The sequence below is a fragment of the Microchirus variegatus genome (assembly GCF_963457635.1).
Source record: "Microchirus variegatus genome assembly, chromosome: 19".
NCBI classification, from domain to species: domain Eukaryota; kingdom Metazoa; phylum Chordata; class Actinopteri; order Pleuronectiformes; family Soleidae; genus Microchirus; species Microchirus variegatus.
Genome location: NC_139820.1, coordinates 12,903,022 through 12,927,400, shown reverse-complemented (window position 1 = coordinate 12,927,400; position 24,379 = coordinate 12,903,022). Strand labels below are relative to the sequence as shown.

The following is a 24,379-nucleotide window of genomic DNA, read 5'->3' as shown; positions in this document are numbered from 1 at the left end:
TTAGTTCGCCATTCAGACAAAATCATCATAGTAGGTGATTTTAATATTCATGTAGATATAGCCAATGGCGGTCTTGGCTCATTCTTTAAAGTTCTGCTCGACTCAATTGGCTTCAAGCAGCAGGTTAACAAACCAACCCACTGTCATAAACACACACTTGACCTTATTTTAACATATGGTATTGACATACATAACTTAGTCGTATTTAATGAGAATCCCTTGATATCGGATGACTGTCTGATCTCATTTGAAATTATAATCACTAATGCCACAAAACTTAACAATATAATGGAAAGCACAAACTTAACACAACAGTTATAAACACTATTGCACCTCTGAAGAAAAAGGTTATCACCTGAGATAAGTCTGCCCCATGGTACAGTGCCCAAACTCGAGCGTTAAAGCTCAATATGCAGAGGTTAGAAAGAACCTGGTGTTCCACACATAATGACAGTCACTATGTCTTCTGGAGGAACAGCTTTGATATAAAAAAAGCTCTTAGACATGCAAGAACCTCTTATTAGTATGAGCAACCCCAGGTTTCTCTTCAGCACTGTAGCCAGGCTGACAGAGAGCAACAATTTAACAAACCCATCAATCCCTCTATCTCTGAGTAGTAATGACTTTATAAAAAAAATTAATGATAAAATGGAAACAATCAGCGATAGAATTAACCACCTCCTACCCTCCAACATCTCCAAAACACAGATTAGTACAGCTAACTTACACCTAATGGCGGCTCCAGCTATACACGTAATAAATAATGTCACCCCTATAAACCTCCCAGAGATCACCTCACTGGTCTCCTCCTCTAAACTAACTACATGTCAGCTGGATCCTATACCAGCTAGACTCCTTAAAGAGGCCCTATCACAAACTGGTAATATCTTACTAGATCAAATAAATATGTTTTTACCGAGTGGCTGCGTCCCAAAGGCCTTCAAAATAGCAGTAATTAAACCATTGCTTAAAAAGCCGTCTCTCAACACTAGCACTCTGACTAACAATAGACCGATCTCAAACCTCCCTTTTATTTCAAAGATTTTAGAAAAGGCTGTAGCTGCCCAGTTGTGTGACCACCTGCATAGCAATAATTTATTTAAAGGTGCATTATGTAATACATTTAGAGCAACTGGCCATAAAATCCTCCTAATATGTCACAGAGGACCAGGAATAATGTTCATATAACATACTGAACTCACCAACAAAATTAGTAAAAAAAAAAATATTTGCATTAAAAAAAATATTTTCCGCACCGGAAAGTTTGCTTATGTTTTGAAATTATGTTTTCGCATGACACGCCATCTACCGCCATCAGTAGAGTCTCAGCGGTTGAGCAGCCATGGGTTGCCAGTAGCTACAATTGAAATGAAACAAAAGGAAACCTAAAAGACCTCGGTATGAATGTCAAAAACTCCAAGATAAAGTTTGCGGCAAAGCGAGGGCTATATAGGACATTCTTTTGAACGGTGGAGAGAGTTTAAAGCTGAGAGGAATTTCAAAACGGATGCAGAATGGGCTCTTCTCCTAGACAGGTAAGTTCAGCTTGTTGAATTCTGTGTTATGAACTGTTCGCTCGGTTTTGGGGCTGCCACGCACCGAAGGGTATGGCAGCCACTCCCGACCGCTTCGGTACGGCGGGGTTGTGGCTCCGGGCAGAACCTGTCCGCGGCGCCGCAGGCAGATTCTGCTGATATAAAATATAGAACTGCAACTAAAAATTGCAGGCGACCTAGGTCTTGAAGCGGTGAGGTCAAATATTGGGAAATCGAGCAGAAGTAGAGGGAAAACACAGATGCAAGCGAAGTTAACCGACTTCGGGGCGCAACGCATAGAAAAACAGGTGCACTTATACAACTACCTCGCTGCCTAAGTGCACAAACAACGGAGACAGTATGACTCCGTGCGCCAGCAGCTGCGGAGCCTGGGTGTTAGACACAACTTAATACCCCCGGCCAGGGCCGTTTCTAGCTGTTTGGGGGTCCTAAGCAAGATATTATTTGGGGGCCACTATTTTTTCAAACTCGAGGTAGAGATTCCTAACTTTTTCATATATTCTGTGATGATGCAGCAGTTTGTTACATTTTAAGAGGAAAGCAGGCGAGAGTACATTCACAAATGCAACAGATACAGTATGTTCTTGAAAAATGTTTAATACAAACTTTAAGGTAGCATAACAAGGTGGCATAACATAAAACAGTTTTAACCCACCATTCAAAAACAGTAAAAAATAAATAACTTAACTTACCTATAAATAAATATATAATTGACCAGCATCCATGTTATTGCACCAATAAAAAATAGTGATGGTCCAGCTGCTTGCTGGTCAGAAGCAGCTGCTGATGGCCCTGCTGCTTGCACATCAGAAGCTGATGAAGGTAGATATGGCTCTCCTTGAACTGGATCTCCAAAATATTTCAAAATTGCTCCTGCAAAGACAAAGCTCCTTAGGTTACCAAGCAATCAGAAGCAAATATTCATATCATTTAACTGCAGGTGTGTTGCACTATGCAAAATATTCTAAATCGGTTTTTATATTAAACATTACAATATACAGTGTCCCTGTTTGAGCATCTATTTCTGGTGTCATCTCCACATTATACTAGTTAATAAAAATGAAGGTAAGTGAGTGATGAGCACCATATGATATAAAGGGAATATGTTTGCATATATCTTGCAGTGCAGTACAAAGTAGACATTGGCAAGAAGTTATCTCAGGACACCTTTCAAATAGAGCAGGTCAAGACTGAGCTCCATGTAACATTATTTACAGAGACCCAGCAGTACCACCATGAGAATGCACACTTGGCGACATTTACTTGAGTCTTTTTGTATCTGAGCCTAGCTGAGGAGCTAGCCAGCATACAAAAGTAGCAAACTAACTTGTTAAAAATGTGGCATTATGTCCCCCTCCACACCACAACGAATGCCTTACCTTTGTCCTGTGAAAGTTTCTCTTCATCAGTTCTCTTCTTTTCGCGTTTCCCTGCACCAGACGCATACGTCTGTTTTTTTATTATTTTACGTCCATTGTAATTAGCGTCTCCATCCTGTTATTCTCATCACTTCAGTGAAAGGTGGGCAGCTGGCAATCATCCTGTCAGACTTGTCAGCAGACGTAACTTACCACATGACAGCAGCAACAAGGTGAAAGAAGAAGCTGCAGGAGTAAATGTTGAAGCCTGAGACATAGGAAGCAACAGGTCTGTAAGCTGAATGTGTGCGTTTACATCCCTGCAGATGTGAGGTTGATCACATGGGAAGAGGGATTTTGCAACAACAGACTATGAAACAAAATAATTTGTGGTATTAAAACGGAGAATCAACGAAACATGAAAATCCTGTTTTTTTCTTTTCTTTTCCCTTAAAGTAAAATATTCTTTCTTAATAGAGTTGTTCAGATTCCGACACCAGTATCGGAAAGGCCTCCGATACTGCCGAAAATGCCGGCATCGGTATCGGCGAGTCCTAGAGTCCAACCACCGATCCGATACCATGTAACTTATTAGAAATAGGAATCCATTTACTGGTTAGCTCCGTTAGCTCTGACACAGTTGTTCTTCGTCACTCTTATAACAGTTGCGCTGTGCCGTCACCAGCAGGTGCTGTTTTAGAGGCACGCAGAAGAATTGATCAGCTGATGTTAGCTAAGGAGCTAACGTTATCGCATCATGTTGCCAGTTTGGCAGTATTTCACACTGGATGCTCCCACCAGTAAGACTGCGACATGCAACATGCAAAGAAGCAATTTCGAGGGGTGGCACGAGTATTGCAAATTTTAACACCAGCAACTTAATCAAACATTTGAAGCCGCGTCACCTTAAAAAACACAAAAGAAAAGAAGGACCAACTGCAGCCTCAGTGACACCGACGTAGTTCCCTGCGTCTCATTCGCATTTGAAGAGACAAGCACTCAAAAGCAAGCGTTCTGAGCAGGGCTGTTTTGGCAGGGTGATTGAACTGCTGTGGTGTTCCATCCTTAAGGTATTTTGAACAAAGCATGTTACAGACATGGTAACAGGTTACAGATGTCATAATACTGTAGAGTAAAAATATTATAATTTGATATTATATCAAAAATTATCTCACTCAAAAGAGGATTTACTCTGGTGATTTAAACATTTGCTATAGCTGTACGGATGCACACTGGAATAGTTGGAATAACAATTGGCCAGACAGAACATAAACGTTTCCTATATGCAGATGATATCTTATTTCTCTCCCAACTTAACAAAACAATCCCTGTTCTTCTATAGTTAATAAAATAATTTGGTGCCATCTCAGGATATACAATTAATAACACTAAGTCCTCAGTTCTATGGCTTAATGAAAGGGAAAGGGAAAACACACTTACAGAAATTTCTAAATTTTAAGTGGTAGATCAAATTACATATTTAGGAATACAAATTGGATCTAAACTAGATTGAACTGTAAAAATCAACTACGAGCCTTTGATGGAAGAAATAACAAGTTCGATCAATAGGTGGGTTACCCTGCCTCTATACTTGATTAGCAGAATAAATATTATAAAAATGAATATACTCCCTAAAATATGGTATATATTTCAGAATGTTCCACTGCCTCCAGCTAATCATTTTTTTCAGAAGATAAGGTCATTTGCAGAATTTATATGGGCTAATTACTGTGCCAGAGCTCGCTTATCACTCCTATACTTACCATACAGTAAGGGGGGGCCTAAAAAGACCAAAATACTGGTATTATTGGTCTGTACAACGAAGGACCATCAAGTTTTACTTTGCAACAAGGGATAGTCCACAACAGACAGAAATGGAATCGGAGGGTTTAAAGTTTGTCTCTACCCACGTTCCGATATATTATGGAATTTAATGAAACAAACTACTAATCCAATTGTTAAAAAAATAATACAGGAGTGGATTGAAGTAAAAAAAATTAGGGCTGTAAAGTCAAACTCGACTGGTCGACTAATTGGTTGACACACTCTGGCTCGACCAAAATTGTGATTGGTCGACTATTTTTTTTATTATGATTATTATTTTATTATGGTGAATTTCATTAGGAGGAAAGTACCAAGTCTAAAAGGGGTGTTTTAGAGCACCCGCGTTTCACAGGTAACTGCATGTCTTCAGAGACCACCCCCCTTGTTTTCCACTACTTTGGTTTAGTCCAGCCCAGTGGGTTGATGTCGCTCCGACAGACAGATTAGCGTTGCCATTAATTTCGACGTGAATTTTGAGCTTTTCATTTGAGGCTACAGTCAGTCCTCCTGTCACATCCATGTCAAAGACATCAGCAGTGTGGCAGCATTTTTCATGACGGTAAAAAAGTGGAATGCAAACTTTGAAAACAACAGTTTGCTTTTCACAGCTCAACTACAAACATGGCATATGTTACATATTAGAATTATTAGCATATTTCAATGTTTTAGTCTAATAATCGTTGATTGGTTTTACAACTGCAGGCGCACCTGCCCGCAATATCGGCATCGTCCCGTGGTCTATTTGTGTCTCAGCCACGAAGCTGAGACACAAATAAACATGACAACGACCCTAAACACTGCTAAAAATCCACTAAGGCATTCATGCAGAGGAAAAAATACAACGTTCTGGAATGGCCATCTCAGACCCCAGACCTGAATATTATTGAACATTTGTGGTGTGATTTAAAGCGGACTGTCCATGCTCGGAAACCATCAAACCTGACTGAACTGGAGATGTTTTGTAAAGAGGAACGGTCCAAAATACATTCCACCAGAATCCAGACTCTAACCCATTAAGGCCTGAAACACCTGGAAAAAATGCCTGTCAAACCTATGGGTGATTTCAGAAAGGACCACTAAAACCAGAGGTTCAATGTCTCCTAAATGATTGATTTCTCAGCCTCTGTAGCAGAGAGGAACATAATTCAAAAAGTATTCAAGAGCTTCCACCTAAGGCTTTCCTTGGAAATTGAGTGTATTTAGATACACCGTCACAAAAAAAATGTAAAAGTGAATAACTGCTTTCAATTAAAAAAAAACAGTAAGAAAAAAAAGTAATATCAACTTGTGTCAGTGCCTTGATTCAGTCCTGATGGATTGGAAAGAACAAGAAAAAAATTTTGCATTAAAAAACTTTTTTCGATGATTGAAAAAGTGTTAGTTTTTTTTTATTTAAGTGATTTTTTTTATTGAAATGTTTTGGTTGTTGTTTGAAGTTGTTTTTTGATTGAATTATAAAGACACGAATGACCTACCCATTATATAGCCCAAACACAGAACAACATTACTTAAATCAAAAAAGTTGCTTCAAACAAAAAAACCTTCACTTTGAAAATTGACGTGTTCGCATTCCCGTCGTGAATGGTAAATTACGCAGCCGCACTCCCGGCTCTAATGGTAGAAATGTGGCAATGCTTTCCTGGCATTAAAGGGCTAATTGCAAGCAATATAGGAAGTGTTTAGAGGCTGTTATTTCTGCAAAAGGAGGATGCACAAAATTTTTCTTTTACTTCTTAAACTTATGCACATGCCTTATTTTGTTTAAAGCTCACATAGAGTGGTCCTGTTGCACATAATGTTAACCCTGTAAGACCCAAATTAAGAAAAACCTAAAAAAAAATAATAATTTGACCTTTCAGATGTTGTAGGAGGGAAAAAAAATGTTTATGTACATTTTTAGAGAAACGTAATTTTACAACGTTGGGCTTTGGTGGTAGCAGAATTTCTGTCTTTGTACTCACTTTGTCTGAACAACAATTCAGAACAACCAAGGGTTCATTTGCAAGTTCGCTTGCTTACTTAGAGACATCCTTATTTTTTTTAAAACTACTATTCTATCTAAAACATTGCGTTTTTAATGGAATATCTACAGGAGGCCCATTTCCAGCAACCATCTCTCCAGTGTTCTAATGGTACATTGTGTTTGCTAACACAGTTAGAAAGCTATTGGACGATTAGAAAACCCTTGAAAACCCTTGTGCAACGATGTTAGGACAGCTGAAAACAGTTTTGCTGGTTCTTTGACGAAAGCAAAGTTTGAAAGGCAAAAATGTCTATTCATTTTGCAACTCTTTTGATGAATAAAAGTGTGAGTTTTAATGGAAAACACAAAAAAACGCTATAAGTGACCCAAAACTTTTGACCGGTAGCGTAAAGGGCTACAGTAATCATGACCACCAGTGAACAAAGAACAAAAAGGAGCTTAATATTACATTGTATGTAAATAACTGACTATTGTGATACCTCTGTTCCACATGTACAGGCCTGATCTCACAGTCGTTGTTGGTACTGGGCTTGGCAGGTGTCGTGTCCAGCTGAAAGTTCTCGAGAGTCGACATTATATCCTGAACCTGTTGATTCTCCTCACTGATTTCTTGCCACAACTGTAAAAAAAACAAATATCAGAGAATCCAGCTTTTTCTTGTTGCATGTTGTGAGAAGTCATTAATTCTTCAGTTACCTGTTGCCATCTCAGCTGAACGCTGCTATCCCGCACAGTGTACACATACTTCTTTATTTGCTCTAACAATCCATGGTAGAGGACACTGGCCGAGTTGTAGTTTCCCAGCAAGGCATACTCACGGGCCAGCTCCACATTTTCACTGATTTCTTGTAGACTCATGCTGTCATGGAAACAGAGACCACATGTCAGCCTGCTGAGGTACTGCAAAACATATAAATGGTAATGTGATGATTGTACAGTAAAGCACTTCTATAGTTGATGGAAGAACCATGAAAGACAACTGTGATTATCGCTTGCAGGAAATAAAACAAACAAATAAAGCTGCAGCTCTATGAGATTTAGCTGCAAAAATCTGTACATGACAAACTGCTGCAGACCAGTCCCCAAAAGAGACCACCTCCACAACCACAATGAAAAAAACTTCTTTAGATGAGAGACAGGTGACACTTAGAAAATGAATTATGAAGAAGGTAGGAGTCAAAAGGCTGCTGACATCTGTAGACGCATGGACACAGATTACATTGCCAACAAAAGGTTTGATCTCTTTCTGGACATTACTCCTACAAATTTGTGGTCAGATTACACTAGCGTTAGGGTTATTAACGGTTATTTGATCAATTACTAAATTAATCGCAAACTATTTGACAATTGATTCATCAGTTTGAGGTTTTTTTCAATAATTAAAACAAGTTCTCAGATCTTTCAGCTACAAAATGCAACTATTTTCTGTTTCCTTTACTCCATATACCAAAGAAAAGACTCATGAAAAAACAACAAATTGGAGACCTTCATTTCTATGTTTGGTAAACACAGATCAACATTTTCTGACATTTTACAGAGCAAACAATAGGGCTGGACGATTAATCGAATTTTAATTGTGATTTCCATTTTGGCTTCTCATGATTATAAAAAGATTATAATCGAAGAAAAACGATTAATGCGCCATACGGCGCAGCGTGTATGTAAATTCCTATGCTAGAAAAACACCTTGAATGCACCAGTGTTAGATGCAGATGCAGCTAGCGAGTGACGTGTGTATCAATAATATGAGGAGCAAGCGATTGAAAACATGGCAGAAAGGTAACAAAAGTAGGACATTATCAGTTAACTGGAAACATTACGGCTTCAATTTGACGGACGTCGAGCAAAAGGAAATTGTTTGCAAAGTTTTTTGCGCTGTCGTGTCTGCTCCACGAGGCAACACAACCAACTTATTCAATCACAAAGTGGTCTATGACCACACAATAAAGCTCGTCAGTCAGCGCCACTGCAATACAGTCCTCCATTAAGGACACTCTTTACAATGTCCCATATCCCACCACGTCCCGCAGACATTAAGAGATAGCGGAGGCTGTGCCGTTAATTAAAAAATATGGTAGTGAAGGACGCATCAGTACTGTAAGCAACCCAGGATTCAAGGTGCATGTTAAGACTTTGGACAAGCGTTACGTGTTGCCGTCATGTTAACATTTCCAGTCCTGTCTGCAAAATGTTGTGCTGAAATTGCAGAGTATTTTGTTTTGATTTTCCCTGTGTTATTAGTGTTGCCAGTCTATGTTGTAAATGTTTGCAAGTTGTGCAGCAGTGCAAGTAGATTGGTTATTATTTGTATTTATTGTTTTTATTGCCATCTTTATTTTAATTTACTATTATTATTATTTTACTTGTTTACGTGTTACTAATTTATTTCTGGCTGTTCTTTTAAGTTATATTTAAAGTTGAGTTTTGGTGGTTCAATAAATACTCTACTCTAAAGTTTTGAAATCAATGAATAATCGTGTTATTAATCTTGATTACACAGCAATGGGTTACCATGGTTGAGATTAACACCAAATTAATCAAATTAAGACACACGATGGAGAGGCAGTGGTCCGTGTAGCAGTAGGATGTAACAGCGCAACACACAATCGCAATTGGAGAGATTAACTTTTCACCGCTTTCCTTCGGTGGCGCAACCACAGAGACCCAAGTATCCGAGTCGTCGGCTCGCTTGGATCGCGGCTGTAAGTCGACCAAACATAACCTTCCACAGTATCCCGCATGTCAGTGCGAGTGTGTAATTGATAACTGTGGGATTCTGGACAAACTGTTACCCGGGGATTTGGTGTTGGCCGATCGCGGCTTTGACATGCAGGACAGTGTGGGACTTATGTGTGTCAGGGTAAAGAGCCCCGCTTTCACAAAAGGACGCCGTCAGCTGAGATGTGGAGAACACAAGAAAAATTGCCCACCTTGTGAAGGGTGATTGGAACCGTCCGCAACAATTACATTATTTTGTCAGATAAAGTACCGATTCACATGGTGTTGCCATGCAAGGATGAAGAAAAGACATTCCTTGATAAGATTGTGTCTGTCAGGGATTACAATTAACACCGTCCCGTCGTCCCGGGGACGTAATTAATTGTCATTGTCCATTGTTAATTGATCAATATTCTCTCTCGGGACGACCACGGGACGAAAGGGAATTTTGACTGACTAAATTTTTCTGTTTAAGTTTTCAACACTTTCTGTGAACCAGAACGGGTTCGCGGTCGGTGGGAAATATTTATGTAAAAAGGTAAATGGCTGCGCGCTCATGTTTGTGTTGTTCAGTGAGACTCAAAGACTGCTGCTCTGCGCCGATGAGCCTAGTCGCGGCTGTCTGCTATGCGCGCCCGCACTGCATGTAAACATTTCATTAATGTTGACATGTTTGTTTCAATCACTGAATGAAGCCCCACCAGGCTTAGCGTCGCATGTTTATTTATTTAAAATATATTTTTTTATACACCTCTGCTTTTTTACCGGGGAACAAGAGCACATGCTCCCCAATGTAATCAGCGTAGCGCACGCATGTCCAGGTGCCGATTGAAACCCAAGTCACACTATCAAGTGCGTCATTATTACGGTTACATCGTTCTTGTCAATAAAGATGTTATATTTAGGGATACACCGATAATTCGGCGGTCGAAACAGAGCGAGTACACTGCGGAACATCACCTGTGAAACACTGGAAAGTCTCTGTGCAAAAGCAAAACTTGGCTGCGTTTTTTGAACGCCGTGGGCCGCCGGTGGACCCGAGAGGTACCACCGGGCATAGCAGGTTTTCTGGGGGAAACCCTGTAAACCAGTATACGCAGAGAGAGAGAGAGAGGGAGAGCGAGCGAGCGAGAGAGAGAGAGAGAGAGATCTGCGCTCTTGGTCATTAGTTCATTTACTTATTTTTGTGTAGGTAATATGTTGTGAAATATGTTTAAACTTAAATAAACTACCTATACAAGTAGTTTTGTCTGGTTGTATTAGTTCGTCCTGTTATTGACGTCATGCTGTCATCACCTGACAGTCTGGCTGATTGACAGACCCCAGATGCAGCAGATGCAGCGCACACCAGATGCACGCGTCATTGATATCATGCGCAAATACAGATATTCTAATATTTACGTTTTTTCAAACGTCATTTTTGAGTAATTTTGACAGCCCTAAACAGCCTCATGCAAATCTCAATGCATGGCCCTTCTCATGACGACTATAACCCACTAAATGCACCCACTAAATTGGAGTAGTGGCAGAAGGTCCGATAGGCCACAGTTCTGTGACTGAGCGTGTTGGTTGTCATCTTCACAACAAATCTAGTGTGGAAATAAGTATAGTATTTATTATCAACATAATGTATTGTGGTTTTATTATATTATAAGTAAGTAACAACTCAAAATGTAAAAAAAGATTTTCGGGACGATTCGGGACGGTTCAAAATGTTTTTTGGGACGTTTCCGGGACGGTGGTGAAAAAAGTTAGTTTTAATCCCTGGTGTCTGTATGTTGTGCTCTGATAAACATGAGCCCAAGTGTTATTCTGAAATAAATGTGCATTAAATACAGCCATAAGTGTCTGTTGCATGTAAGCTTCCAACTCAACAAATGAACACAGCTGTTTCTGCCGCCGTATACGCTCTGCTGCGCTCCGCTTCTCTCTCGCCAAACATCCATACCAACAATCTTATTAATTCTTTCAATACTATACATAAATATGTATCTCTGCAATATATAATATATGTATTATGTATATACAGTGTTGGGAAGATTACTTTGGAAATGTAGTTGGTTACAATTACAAGTTACCCTGTTGAAAATGTAATGTGTGAGAAAGTAATGTAATTAGTTACATTACTTTCTCAAAGTAATGTAACTAATTACATTTGATTACATTTTGATTACTTTTCTTAATTTTGAATGAAATCTCTCAACTGTTAACCATTTTTACATTTTAAAACCTATAGTGTGATAAACCTTTCAGCAGTACTTAAGACTATATAAAAACAACAAAATAAAAGACTCTTTTAACCATATATTATGAGTCTGACCTTAGGCCTGTACTGTGAAGGAGGCTCACTTCCTCACTAAATGGAGCCACAATGGGCTGATTTCAGCCAAGAGGAGCAGGTTGTTTTAATGGAGAGAGTATGAGCAATACAAAAAAGCCTGATCACAGCGTTGCTGCAAATATGACAAGAGGCTGATTTTAATTTCTGACAGCTCTACATTGAGCTGCTTTTAAATATGAACCTTTAGAGCAACAACTGTTGTTTTAAACTGTGTTTTATATTGTTTTCATACATTTCACTGATCACAATTATAAAATGCCAGTGTGTGTTTTATTGAAAGCAAGGCTGGGTGTGCGTATGAAAATAGGTTACGGTGGGTTTTTTAGGTGCTGTAGCTACAAGCAAATCTCAGACCTTTTTAAATGTGAGAAAACAGAGTAGACCTACTCAAGATTTGTGTTTGGGCAACACATAACAGGCGAAACAATTAATTTATTCATGGCCACATTAAGTTAAATTATCTGTCCTGCTGTGAGCGCACAACTTCTTTCAGTGGTGACTGACTGTATATAAAGGTAAATAGGCTACAGCCTAATAAATGACCTCCTGACACTGAGCAGCGTATCCCCTCAGCTGAACATCTGTAGGCGGACACGCTCAGAGAGAAAGTAAACAGCAACATTTTTTTTCAAATGTAACTTAATTTGTAATCATTGAAATTTCCAAAAGCAACTGTAATTTAATTACATATTTTCTCCCAGTAATGTAACTGATACAATTACATAAATTTTGTAATTAAATTACGTAACGTCGTTACATGTAATTTGTTACTCCCCAACACTGTGTATATATATATATATATATATATATATGTAGTAGTTGTGGGACTGTTACAGTGTTAGGAGATTAGAAAGCCATAACTGACAGCTGCAGTGCGGTGGCATCTTGTGTCAGCAAAAAAGCTATGAACTATGCTTCTTCTCCTCGTTCACTTGCTGTTTGTTTACGTTCGCGAAGCCATCAACATGGCCGCCACGTCCCAGAATGCAACGTGGTGCCCGAGCCCTATTGGTATTGGACACAGAAAGGTGGTATCATGCCATCCCTAAATTCTTCATATTCTTACAACCGTGAATCAAAAGACAAACTTAGCAGAATATTGAGATTTTATGGACAAAGTTGTGGATGTCACCAAGTGACACGACACACAGACTAAAACAAGGTGCTTACTTTCGCAGCCTCGACAAACCGCATCACTTTGTTTTTTTAATCAACAGACAGAATGTGTATGCTGACAAGATGACAATGCCCGTATTGTTCCGATAACGTTTTAAACGATACGACGCGTATTTCGGAGTATTTACGCTTCATAGTTAGCTTCTCGGTGCGGCGTTGACGTGATAACTAAACATTAAACCGACTGCTGGTTTTACCTTTCAAAACGCCGACCAGATAAAACCCGACAGGACACAACAGTTCACAAATAGTTCACATACGTCTACACGGTATAACACATGACAACACTTACACACAACCAGAGTGTAGAAGCTGCGAGCTCAACTTTTGCCCAGAACAAACGAAATGTCCTCCTCAGGTTTAGTCTATTGCTTGATGACGACTTCCGCTGCCGTGGTTGAAATAAAGTGACGACAAAAAAATAACTTTATTGACAATTCGATTTGCATAGAGCAATAAAGAACAAACATGGCAAACAGTTATATTTTTAATGATAAGATATGAGTGAAAAATTACGGAAGCGTATTGCATTCACTTGAAAAAAAAAAATCCTGTTTTTCTCACTAATTAATTTTCGGTTTGATTTTTTGAATAATCTTTTTCCTGTTTTTCGGAGTAATTTTTTTTCTGTTTTTCGGAGTAATTTTGTTTCTGTTTTTCGGAGTAATTTTTTTTTCTGTTTTTCGTGCAAATCTTTTTTCCCTGTTTTTCAGAGTAATTTTTTTTCTGAATTATCGAGAACTCTCGCGAGAACCTCCAACCTGCAAGTGACTCCCATACACCCATGGATATACATCCATGCATACACATATGGTGACTCCTTCCCGCACATACATGCCTCATAAATGATCTACCGTAGCGGGTCAATTAAAACAACCGCAAAGTCCTCAGGTGCCTGCGTAAAGTCGACAAACTAATGATAATACCATCTATGTGACTTAAAGACAGGACTATCTCCCAGTGTCTTAAACCCAGATCAGAGTAAAACTTGATTAAACTAAACAAGCCATCCATGTTGATATAAATCGAACTCTCAATAAAGGAGTGAATGTGTTTATTATTTCAAATGCTCTCTAAACTCAGAAAAAAATTACTCCGTAAAACAGGGGAAAAAAAGTTGCACGAAAAACAGAAAAAAAAATTACTCCGAAAAACAGAAAAAAAATTACTCCGAAAAACAGAAAAAAAATTACTCCGAAAAACAGAAAAAAATTACTCCGAAAAACAGGAAAAAAATTACTCCGAAAAACAGGAAAATAATTAGACAGAAAAACAGGGGAGAAAAATATTAGTCAGAAAAACAGAAAAAAGATTATTCAAAAAATCAAACCGAAAATTAATTAGTGAGAAAAACAGGATTTTTTTTTTTTTTCAAGTAAATGCAATACGCTTCCGTAAAAAATAAATAAATACACAAATTAAAAAAATTAAAAAGGTTAGATAAGAAATAAATTAACAATTACCTCAATCAAAAGGCAGTTATAATATTAACTAAAGAAGTGTGGTGGGAGAGTTGCTTTAAATCTTGTTGAGCCATTTCAGCAGAAAAATACTTTAAGGAATGATAAAAAAAATATATATAAAATCATTTTCAAAGACTTTCAATCCAAATTAAATTAATAATTTGAAAAAATAGGCAAATTTGGACATTCAAGAATGAAATTATAGCAGAGTTCACCAGATGAATTATAATTCTAAATGTTACATTATCTCTATGATAATAATTTATTATTAATTAATAATTAACATGATGTGATGAGGGCCAAGGGCCTTTTAATCCAGTACCTGGCCTGTAGACCTGTTGGCAATTTGGTGTTGGGGGAATTTCTCACTTGAACTGAGTTAGTGGGTCCCTAGACATGAAAACGTTGCTCGCTATAGTGCCACAATGACATAATGGTCCAATCAAATATGGCCGCCATCAGCTATGAATGTATATACATATGTAATAATATGGTGTTTGGAATTAATTTATGATTTCCACACACATATTTTTTTTTACCTTAAAAGGTTAAGGTAATTTTCCTATTTTATAGTCACTTTTAATTGTATTGATTTCCAAAATGAACAAGACATGAAGAGAAGAAATTTAACAATCATAAACATCCCCTTTGAACTTTTATTTTAATCGGGTATTAGTACAATTATATAAAATAAAACAATTGGGCAAATAAAACTATGTAGCAATAACATTGATACAAATTACATCATACCGATTCAGATGCTTAGGCATAATGATAACACCAACTTCACAATTATTTAATGAAAATTATGGCAGGCTGATCACACTAATAAAATCATACTTGACTCAATGGGAGTTTCTCCCCTTGTCCCTCCTAGGTAGAATCGAAACAGTCGCTGCCTGTCTGGATACCAGCTTCCAACTTGAGAGTGTTGGATAAAATTATTTCTGCTTTCATTTGGCTAAAGCGAAAACCTAGAATTAGACAGAAGTTGCTATTAAGCCCTAAGGAAAAAGGTGGCCTTAGTTTGCCCAGCCTGAAATTATACTATTGGGCGGCACAACTCAGTAGTATGCTTGAATGGCTTGTACAAGACGAGAAAACATTGGATTGGATTAGAGAACCATGTGTGCCCGCGAGTACCACTTGAGACAATGCCATTTATGGAACAAAAGAAATGGAGAGATCTAAATATTGATGGATTATTTGTACCCATAGGGTTTGCTCTCTGGTGAGGAAAAACATAGGTGCTCCTCTTACAATAACGCGAGCAGTAAAAATAGGTTAGATCTTGGATTTTTTTGCCAAACGAGATGGATGCTGGGTTCCAGACATGGGCAAGGAAAGGATTAATAACCATAAACCAGATGTTTGATGAAGAAACACTCAAATCGTTTAAGCAATTACAAGATACACACATTAAGCAAATATGTAGAACAGCCTTCTACCACGTTCGCAACTGTTACGTTTCCGTTACAGGAAACGTAGAGAATATAATATGAGGACCTGAATGCAGACAGGACAGAGGCAGGTAAGTAAAAGTATTCTTTTATTAACTACCAGATCTTTACAAGCGACACAGGAAATGACCACACGAAGGTAAGCTAAAGTGAACGAATACAGCTGAGCCAGGATCCACAACAGCTCTCTCGTGGCAACACAGTCTGTCTTGTGTTCCAGGTGGAAACAAACTCATTCAGATGTAATGGAGGAGAACGTATGTCCTAGAGAGTCTGTTGCGAAGCAACTGCTTCGCGTGGAAATGGAGATGACGAGCAAGCTGGAGACACGACAGGAGGAATCGATCCCGGAAGTATGGAATCCGCAGGTGAGTCGGTGTTGTTCTCAGCAGCAGGAGACGTGGAGACCTGAGAGGAAGGTTCAGGTAAGTACCATGTTGGAGTCAAGGTTTCTACTAGCTAGGTAAGTGTACGTCTTTACCAGCAGAGTGAAAACATGGATCTGACACCAGAGATGTGCGAAGCCCCGCCTTATAAGTCCGCTTGATCGCTGATCAGGAACAGCTGGGCAGGAGCTGCGCGGCTAGAGTCATCTATGGTGTCATCTGAAGAACTGGGTCAACCACGCCCCCTGCTGAGAGAGAAAACAAACACCAGGGAGCAGCAAAGGACAAAACAAACTAAAAGCAGAAATGTGGAAAGTGGAATGGATCGTGACAGCAACATTAATTAGAAATATCGCAACAAGACTCTGAGAAACTAATCCACGCCTTTATAACCTCTAGTCTGGATTACTGTAACTCCTTACTGTCTGGATGTCCTAGTAAGTCCTTGAGAAGCCTTCAACTGGTCCAGAATGCAGCAGCACGGATACTGACTGGAACCAGACGTCGTGATCATATAACTCCTGTCTTGGCTTCTCTTCACTGGCTCCCAGTGAAAAGTAGAATAGATTTTAAAATACTTCTACTTACATACAAGGCCCTGAATAATCAGGCACCTTCTTATTTACCTTCTTATTTTTGACTAAATCACTTTATATCAACCCAATAGACCGCCGCGCTCCCTGAACTCAGGTCTACTGGTTTTTCCTAAAATAAATTGGTGATAGAACATTTAGCTACCAGGCTCCTGTGGAACCAACTCCCACTTTCAGTCAGACAGTCTGACTCTGTCTCTGCCTTTAAGGTGAGACTGAAAACCTACCTTTTTAACATAGCCTAAAGTCGAAGCTAGATCAGGTAAGTCCTGATTAGAATAGTCTATCTTATGCTGCCATAGGCTTTGACTGCTGGGGGAATTTCCCATCATGCACTTAGAATGAGCCCAGAGACTTTGCACGAGCCGCACTTTCTCTACCCCGTCCTCGATTTCTCATCCCTCACCACTTACCCGATGTCCCTTCATGAGATGTAGCACATAAATCCACATGTAGCACATCTCTAACTGACTTTTAATCTCTTACAGTTCTGCTGACACCAGTGAACGACATGAGGTCAGGACAGGAAAGAGGACTCCGTTATCCCCAAGTCTCTGACCACAACAGTCTTCACTACAGGCTGTGACAAACCCAGTGATCCAGATGATCCTGGCAAAGATTTTTCACTTTTTAGTCTTTGTAATTGTGTATTGTATGTTTTGGGTAACATCTACTGCACGTCTGTCCGTCCAGGGAGAGGATCCCTCACATGTGGTTCTCCCTAAGGTTTCTACCTTTTTTCCCCTGTTATAAGGGTCTTTTCCCCCCCGGTAGTTTTTCCTTACCCTGGTTGAAGGTCCAAGGACAGAGGATGTTACCAACCCTGTGAAGTCCCGTGAGACAAACTGTGGGCTTTACAAATAAAGCTTGATTGAAGATAAATATATGGATTGTGTTCTAAGGATATCTATAGGTACTTACAGTTGAGGGATTACCTTTTGTCACACATTGAATACAGTGCTTTGAAACAACCATCACTGTAGATCAGTCACTGTGTTGTTGTGATGTTTATTGAGCCAATGCAGACACCGTTGTCACAATCTCACCTGCACCTTCAGCACTTTTGTTTATTTTGTAGTATTATTGTTTTGTTTTGCTGCGGGCGGTGCTCTTCTCCCCTCTCTCTCTCTGCAGGAGGAGTGGCTGACCTACTTTCCCTGAGGACGCTGGTGATCGGCTCCACCTCACCTGCTGATGATCAGCAATCAGGAAGACTTTTAAGCCGGAGCCGCCTGCTCACCAGCGTCAGATCATTGTTTCACATCAGTTGGTAAAGTTGCACTCTAGTCTGCTGTCGTTCAACTTGTTGACTTCCTGGAATGCTCACTCGCCTTTGTGTACTCCAGGTCACCACGTCAAGACAAATGTGTGCAGACAGCAAAAGTACAAAACACAATAACAAAACAGATGCATTTTTATACGAAAATAAATAAATCATATATATTTATATGGACACTGAATACAGTGAAATATGTATAGAGACATTGCATGCTGCCAGTAAATGCATAAATGAATGTTTACAGACTCAGTAAGATTCAAGATTCAAGATTCAAGATGCTTTATTTATCCCGAGGGAAATTATTGTGCAACAATTGGGAGGTAAAAGTGTAGATGTACAAGAGTTAAAAGATACATAAAATAAAATAAAATAAAATAAAAATAAAAATAAAACAAAAAAATAAAGTAAAATAAACAAGTAAGACAAATGCAACAAAGTGCCAAACAGAAGGAAAAACAGTAACTTACAACAGTAACTTAAATGCAACAATGCCACAAAAAGAATCAAAAAAAGAATCACAGTCAACGTAGTTATATATAATATACAGCAGTACGCACGGAAATAAAATAAAATAAGTACAACTAAAATATGGTGAGCAAATGTTGAAAGTGATAAACAGTGATAAGGTGACTAATGTTATCAGCATAGTGCAAACAAAGTAAAGTGATGAAGTGATATGGGTAAAGTGACATTTGGATCAGGACACAGTGTCTCCACTGTTCCTAATGCGGCCAGAAGTAGCTAAATTAAACAGCCTGATGGCCACAGGAAGAAAAGACTTCCTCTGGCGTTCTGTGTTACACCGGGGGAGAATGAGTCTGTTGCTGAAGGTGCTTCTGCTCGAAGTCAGCAGCTGGTGGAGAGGGTGAGAGTTGTTGTCCAGGATACTGTGCAGTTTACACAGCATCCTCCTCTCAGACACCACCACCAAAGAGTCCAGCTGGACCCCCAGGACGGAGCCAGCCTTCCTGATGATCCTGCTGATCTTCTTGGCGTCTGCTGCCCTCAGCCTGCTGCCCCAGCACACAACAGCAAAGAAGATGGCACTGGCTACCACCGACTGGTAGAACATCCTCAGCATGGTGTTACATACGTTGAATGACCGGAGCCTCCTCAGGAAATAGAGACGACTCTGGCCCTTCTTGTACACAGCCTCAGTGTTCTTGGCCCAGTCCAGTTTATTGTCCAGGTATACTCCAAGGTACTTGTAATCCTGGACAACATCTACAGTCACACCGTTGATGGAGATGGGTGTGGGGGTAGATTTCCTCTTGCGGAAATCTACCACTAGCTCCTTAGTCTTGGTGGAGTTGAGAATCAGATGATTAGCTCCACACCACTCGACGAAGGAGTCCACAACGCCCCTGTACTCCTCCTCCTTCCCCTCACTGACACAGCCAACGATTGCAGAGTCGTCAGCAAACTTCTGCAGGTGGCAGGACTCAGAGAGGAACTGAAAGTCTGAGGTGTACAGGGTGAACAGAAAGGGGGAAAGAACAGTTCCCTGTGGAGCCCCAGTGCTGCTGACCACAGTATCAGACACACCATCCTACAGTCTGACATACTGTGGTCGACCCGTCAAATAGTCCGTAATCCAGGAAACCAGGGGAGGTTCCACCTGCATCGCCGTCAGCTTACTCCCCAGCAGAGCAGGCCGGATGGTATTGAACGCACTGGAGAATTCCATGAACATGATTCTCACAGTGCATCCCGGTCTGTCCAGGTGGGCGCAGGCACGGTGGAGCAGGATGATGATGGCGTCCTCCACACCCAGTCTCGGCTGGTAGGCAAACTGTAGAGGGTCCAGTGATGAGCTGACCAGGGGCCGAAGAAGTGACAGGACCAGCCTCTCCAGGGACTTCATCAAGTGTGACGTCAGCGCCACCGGTCTGTAGTCTTCGGAGGTGCTGGGACGCACCTTCTTCGGTACTGGTACCAGGCAGGATGTCTTCCACAGCACCGGGACCCTCTCCAGACTCATGCTGAGGTTGAAGATGTACTGCAGGACTCCGCTCAGCTGGGTCGCACATGTTTTGAGGACCCTCGGGCTGACACCGTCGGGACCAGCTGCCTTGCCCGGGCGGAGTCTGCAGAGCTCCTTCCTCACCTGCTCTGCAGTGAAGGTCTGTCTGCTGTGTGTGTTGATGGGGGGGGGGGAGGTGATGGCGGGGGGGGTGGGGGTTGGTGGGACAGGTTGGGTAAAGTCAGGAAGGAGTTGAGGGGGAGGGGTGTCAGCAGGGCTGGAGGTTTGGAGGTGAATGGTTGTAGAGGAGCTGGGGGAGGGGTAGTCCGGAGCCCTTTCATCAAATCTGTTGAAGAACAAATTCAGCTCGTTGGCTCGTTCAGTACCACCTCCTATTGTCTGGCTACCAGATGGTTTGTAGCCAGTGATGCTCCTCATACCACTCCACACGTCCTTAACATTGTTCTGCTGGAGTTTGTGCTCCAGCTTCCTCCTGTAGTTGTCTTTGCCCTGTTTAATCCTCTCCTTAAGCTCCCTCTGGACCTGCCTCATCTGCTCTCTGTCCCCATCTCTGAAGGCCCTCTTCTTCTCATTCAGCAGGACCTTGATGTCTCTGGTGACCCACGGCTTGTTGTTGGGGAAACAGCGTACAGTCACTCCACAGTTGCATTCGAGTCCGGGATGTCCTCGTGGAGCCACGTCTCCGTGAAACACAGCACACTGCTCTCACGATACACCCGCTGAGTCCTCACCAGGCCCGCCAGCTCGTCCATCTTATTAGCCAGTGACCTCACGTTCCCCATGGTGATGGAAGGGAGAGAAGGTTTGTATCTCCTCTTCTTTTCCCGGTGTTTACGTCCAGCCTTACATCCCCTGTACTTTCTCCTCAGTTCTTTGGGGATTTCAGGCCTCTCCCGCATTAGCGCCGATGGTGTTAGCGACAACAGCTGGTCTCGGGTGTAAACAATAGACTCGCCGCATTGCTGCGACAAGACGGAGATGTGGTCGGGAAAAATTGTCCCAAGAATGAGACACACGGACAAAAAACATGGAAAAAAGTTCACAAACATGGTTGGCTAGGGTTAGCACAACAACTTACTGGGAAAAAACACCAATACAAATAAAATAAAATAAGAAAAATAGCTAAAAGTGCGGAAAAAAAGAGAGAGCAACTGTTGCTGGCTGCCGCTCGACACAGCGCCGGAAGCGCTGTGTCGAGCCAAAAGTAAGACATACTTTTGGCTAATTGCACAGGATACAGCACTGGTGTACACATAGGCCCAGATGATGGAGGTAGTAGTGTTGGAGTAGTGCAAGTGGAGGTGGCCACAGGCGGTCAAGACCCCCACAGTCTCATGTAGGGGGTGAGAGGGATTGTCCGTGGTTGATGTCAGCTTAAAGGTCACATTATACTTCTCCGACTGCGTATGCGTTATCCGTACGCAACCCATCACCCTCGTCCTCTCCGGCAACCATCACGAGCTCCTGCAACTGTTCCTGATCCCGTCCTCGTCTGCACCTGTCGTTTTGGGTCTTCCATGGTTGGCTCTCCAAAACCCCAGATTCGATTGGGCAACGGGGCAACTCTCTGGCTGGAGCGTCGCTTGTCACTCCCGCTGTCTCCACTCCGCCATGCTGTCTTCTGCCATGGTTCTTGCCACGACACCAAAACCTCCAGACCTGTCTTCAATCCCCAAGGCCTACCACAATCTCGGTGAGGTCTTTTCTAAAGAACTGGCGCTTTCTCTTCCACCCCATCAGCCGTACGACTGCGGGATCCACCTCCTCCCTGGTGCTTTGCTTCCCTCCAGTCGGATGTACAACCTGTCCCGGACCGCACGTAGCTGCATGGAGGACTACGTCAACCAGTCGTTGGCCGCTGGACTCATACACCCTTCTTCCTCTCCAGTCGGTGCAGGGTATTTCTTCGTCCAGAAGAAAGATGGAACTCTGAGACCCTGCATCGACTACCGTGGACTGAATGACATCACCGTACACAATAAGTACGCCCTTCCTCTTCTGGACGCTGCGTTTAGCCCGCTCTGCAAGGCCCAAGTCTTCACCAAGCTTGATCTCTGCAACGCCTACCACCTGGTTCGCATACGTGAGGGCGATGAATGGAAGACGGTGTTCAACACCCCGATTGGTCACTTCGAGTACTTGGTGATGCCCTTCGGACTGACCAACGCCCCGGCGGTGTTCCAGCACCTGGTGAACGACGTGCTGCGGGACATGCTGGACAAGTTCCTCTTCGTCTATCTCAATGACATCCTGATCTTCTCAGAGACCGAGGAGGAACATGTCCAGCATGTCCGCATTGTACTGCAGAGACTCTTGGAAAACAAACTTTACGCAAAGGCAGAGAAGTGTACCTTCCACGCTTCTTCTGTCCCCTTCCTGGGGTTTATTGTGGACCAGGGAAAGTTATCACCGGATCCAGCCAAGATCAGCGCGGTGAGAGACTGGCCCATCCCCTCCACACGAAAGCAGCTACAGCGATTCCTAGGGTTCTGTAAGTGAAAAATATTATTCGGCCTTCTCTAAAGTTATAAGCTCCCATTCCTAAGCACAAGCCTAAACAATTCAGGACAGCGCCTGCTGAAACTGTTGTTGTCACATTGACCTCGGTACAGCACTGTTTACAGAATTCGTCTCTTCATGTTTTAGCTGAGCCTGACCGGATTGGGGCAGAGGACTGACGCTACTGCGCAGTCCTCCCCAAGGTCAGCTCCATGTATCAGCAGAAGAAGCACCTTTAAGTATCCTAACTCTGGGACTCACAGGCAGACTGACAGAGGATGCCCAACTGTTAACATACTTGTTTATGTTCGGCATTGTCTCAGTTCTCCTCAGATCTGAGCTGCTTCCAATAAAGCCTTATTCAACTTAACTCATCTCTCACAATTCCATGTGCACATGGTGTAAGAGTAATCACTCATAACCCACACAGGTCCCAGAAACAAAAGAAAATAAAAGGAGTGAGGAGTCTCTGATGCTGTTGAAAAGACTGAGTTAAATGCGCATGCATGTTTGCCATGTGCTATGTGCCATGTGTAAAGTATCATCATGGGGAACGAACTGTCCAGAGCAACAAGGGAATTTACAACTGAATTAAAAAATTCAAGAGAATTAGAAAATCAAGCATCAACGAGCACAGCAAAAAGCGAGAGCAGACGAAAAAACTCTAAACAAGTGCCTGATGAAATAAAGCGCGTAATTGAACAGATAGCTGATGAAATAGGCGCACGTCATCTGCCCTCATTACCAACAATCTTAAACATACGAGCAATTGAAATCACTAACATAGAAAAATGCCATCAAAATAATGTCCCAGCAAAAGCAAAAGCAATGCTTTATTGTTGGCTGATGAGACAGGCAAAAATGCCTACAAGAGATGCAATAGTGAACATTTTGAAAGAGGTGAAACTAGCAACGCCTGAAATTGTCACAAATTGCCCTCAAATAAAATCTGACCAAACGACTCCTTCAGAGGAGAATGAAGATGATTTTCTGCTCAGTGTAGCTGCTGCTATAAATCAGATAAGAGACAGACAGTCTGCAGCACCAGCCACCGCTGCTGAGGAAAACAGAGAAGAGAGTGTAATATTCAAAAAACCTGATAATGTCAGAGGAGCGGAAGCTCTCCCAATTAAAACTCAGGCAGCAACCCGACCAAAAGTATTACCTGAAAAAACTAGTAGATCACACAATCACACAAATCAGGCTCTACTTCAAGGAGAAAATCTAAGTCTGATAAAGACGAGGCGGAAGTAGAGAGTGAAGGAGATTTTGGGTGGGAAAGAGCCAGACCCAAGGGGGCAGGCCTTTACACAGACGCAGAGGGCTCTGACGAAGGCAGCATACAGGAAGCCCGAGTCACAAGAGCACGAACACGTAACTGTGATCCTACTAGATTTTATTCAAGACAACATAGCCCCACAGATGCAGGCCGATACACAGATGCAGAAGGCTCTGACGAAGGCAGCGTACGTGAAGAAGAAATCACAAAAACACGCATGCGTAACCGTTGTCTTAGTAGGCCACAGGGCTGGGAGAATAGGAAGAGCATTTCATAATCTAAGTGCTCCAAAAATAATGATTGGTGAGGTGCCCATTTGTAAACCATGGACACCAAAAGAAGCTTCAGAAATGACAAAGGACGCTCCATGTCCTATCACACGGCCTACTGAGTTCTTAGCATGGCTAGAAAACACAAGCAGTTTGTACAATTGTCTGATACCTGATGTGAAACACTTACTTATCAGGACTTATAAATCC

The 24,379-nt window shown here is 41.5% G+C and overlaps 1 protein-coding gene across 1 annotated transcript in view; it reads right to left on the bottom strand.

The window, feature by feature from the left end:
* The window catches only part of katna1 (katanin p60 (ATPase containing) subunit A 1), a 55,012-nt gene extending 41,684 nt beyond the window's left edge, over positions 1-13,328 (bottom strand). The window contains exons 1-3 of the mRNA XM_083905723.1: positions 13,250-13,328; positions 7,419-7,581; positions 7,202-7,341 (exon numbers count right to left, since the gene is read on the bottom strand). Of these exons, the coding sequence (XP_083761849.1) occupies positions 7,202-7,341; positions 7,419-7,580 (302 nt within the window). The 5' untranslated portion in view covers position 7,581; positions 13,250-13,328. The remainder of the gene's footprint in view (positions 1-7,201; positions 7,342-7,418; positions 7,582-13,249) is intronic.
* Between the last annotated feature and the right edge of the window lie 11,051 nt (positions 13,329-24,379).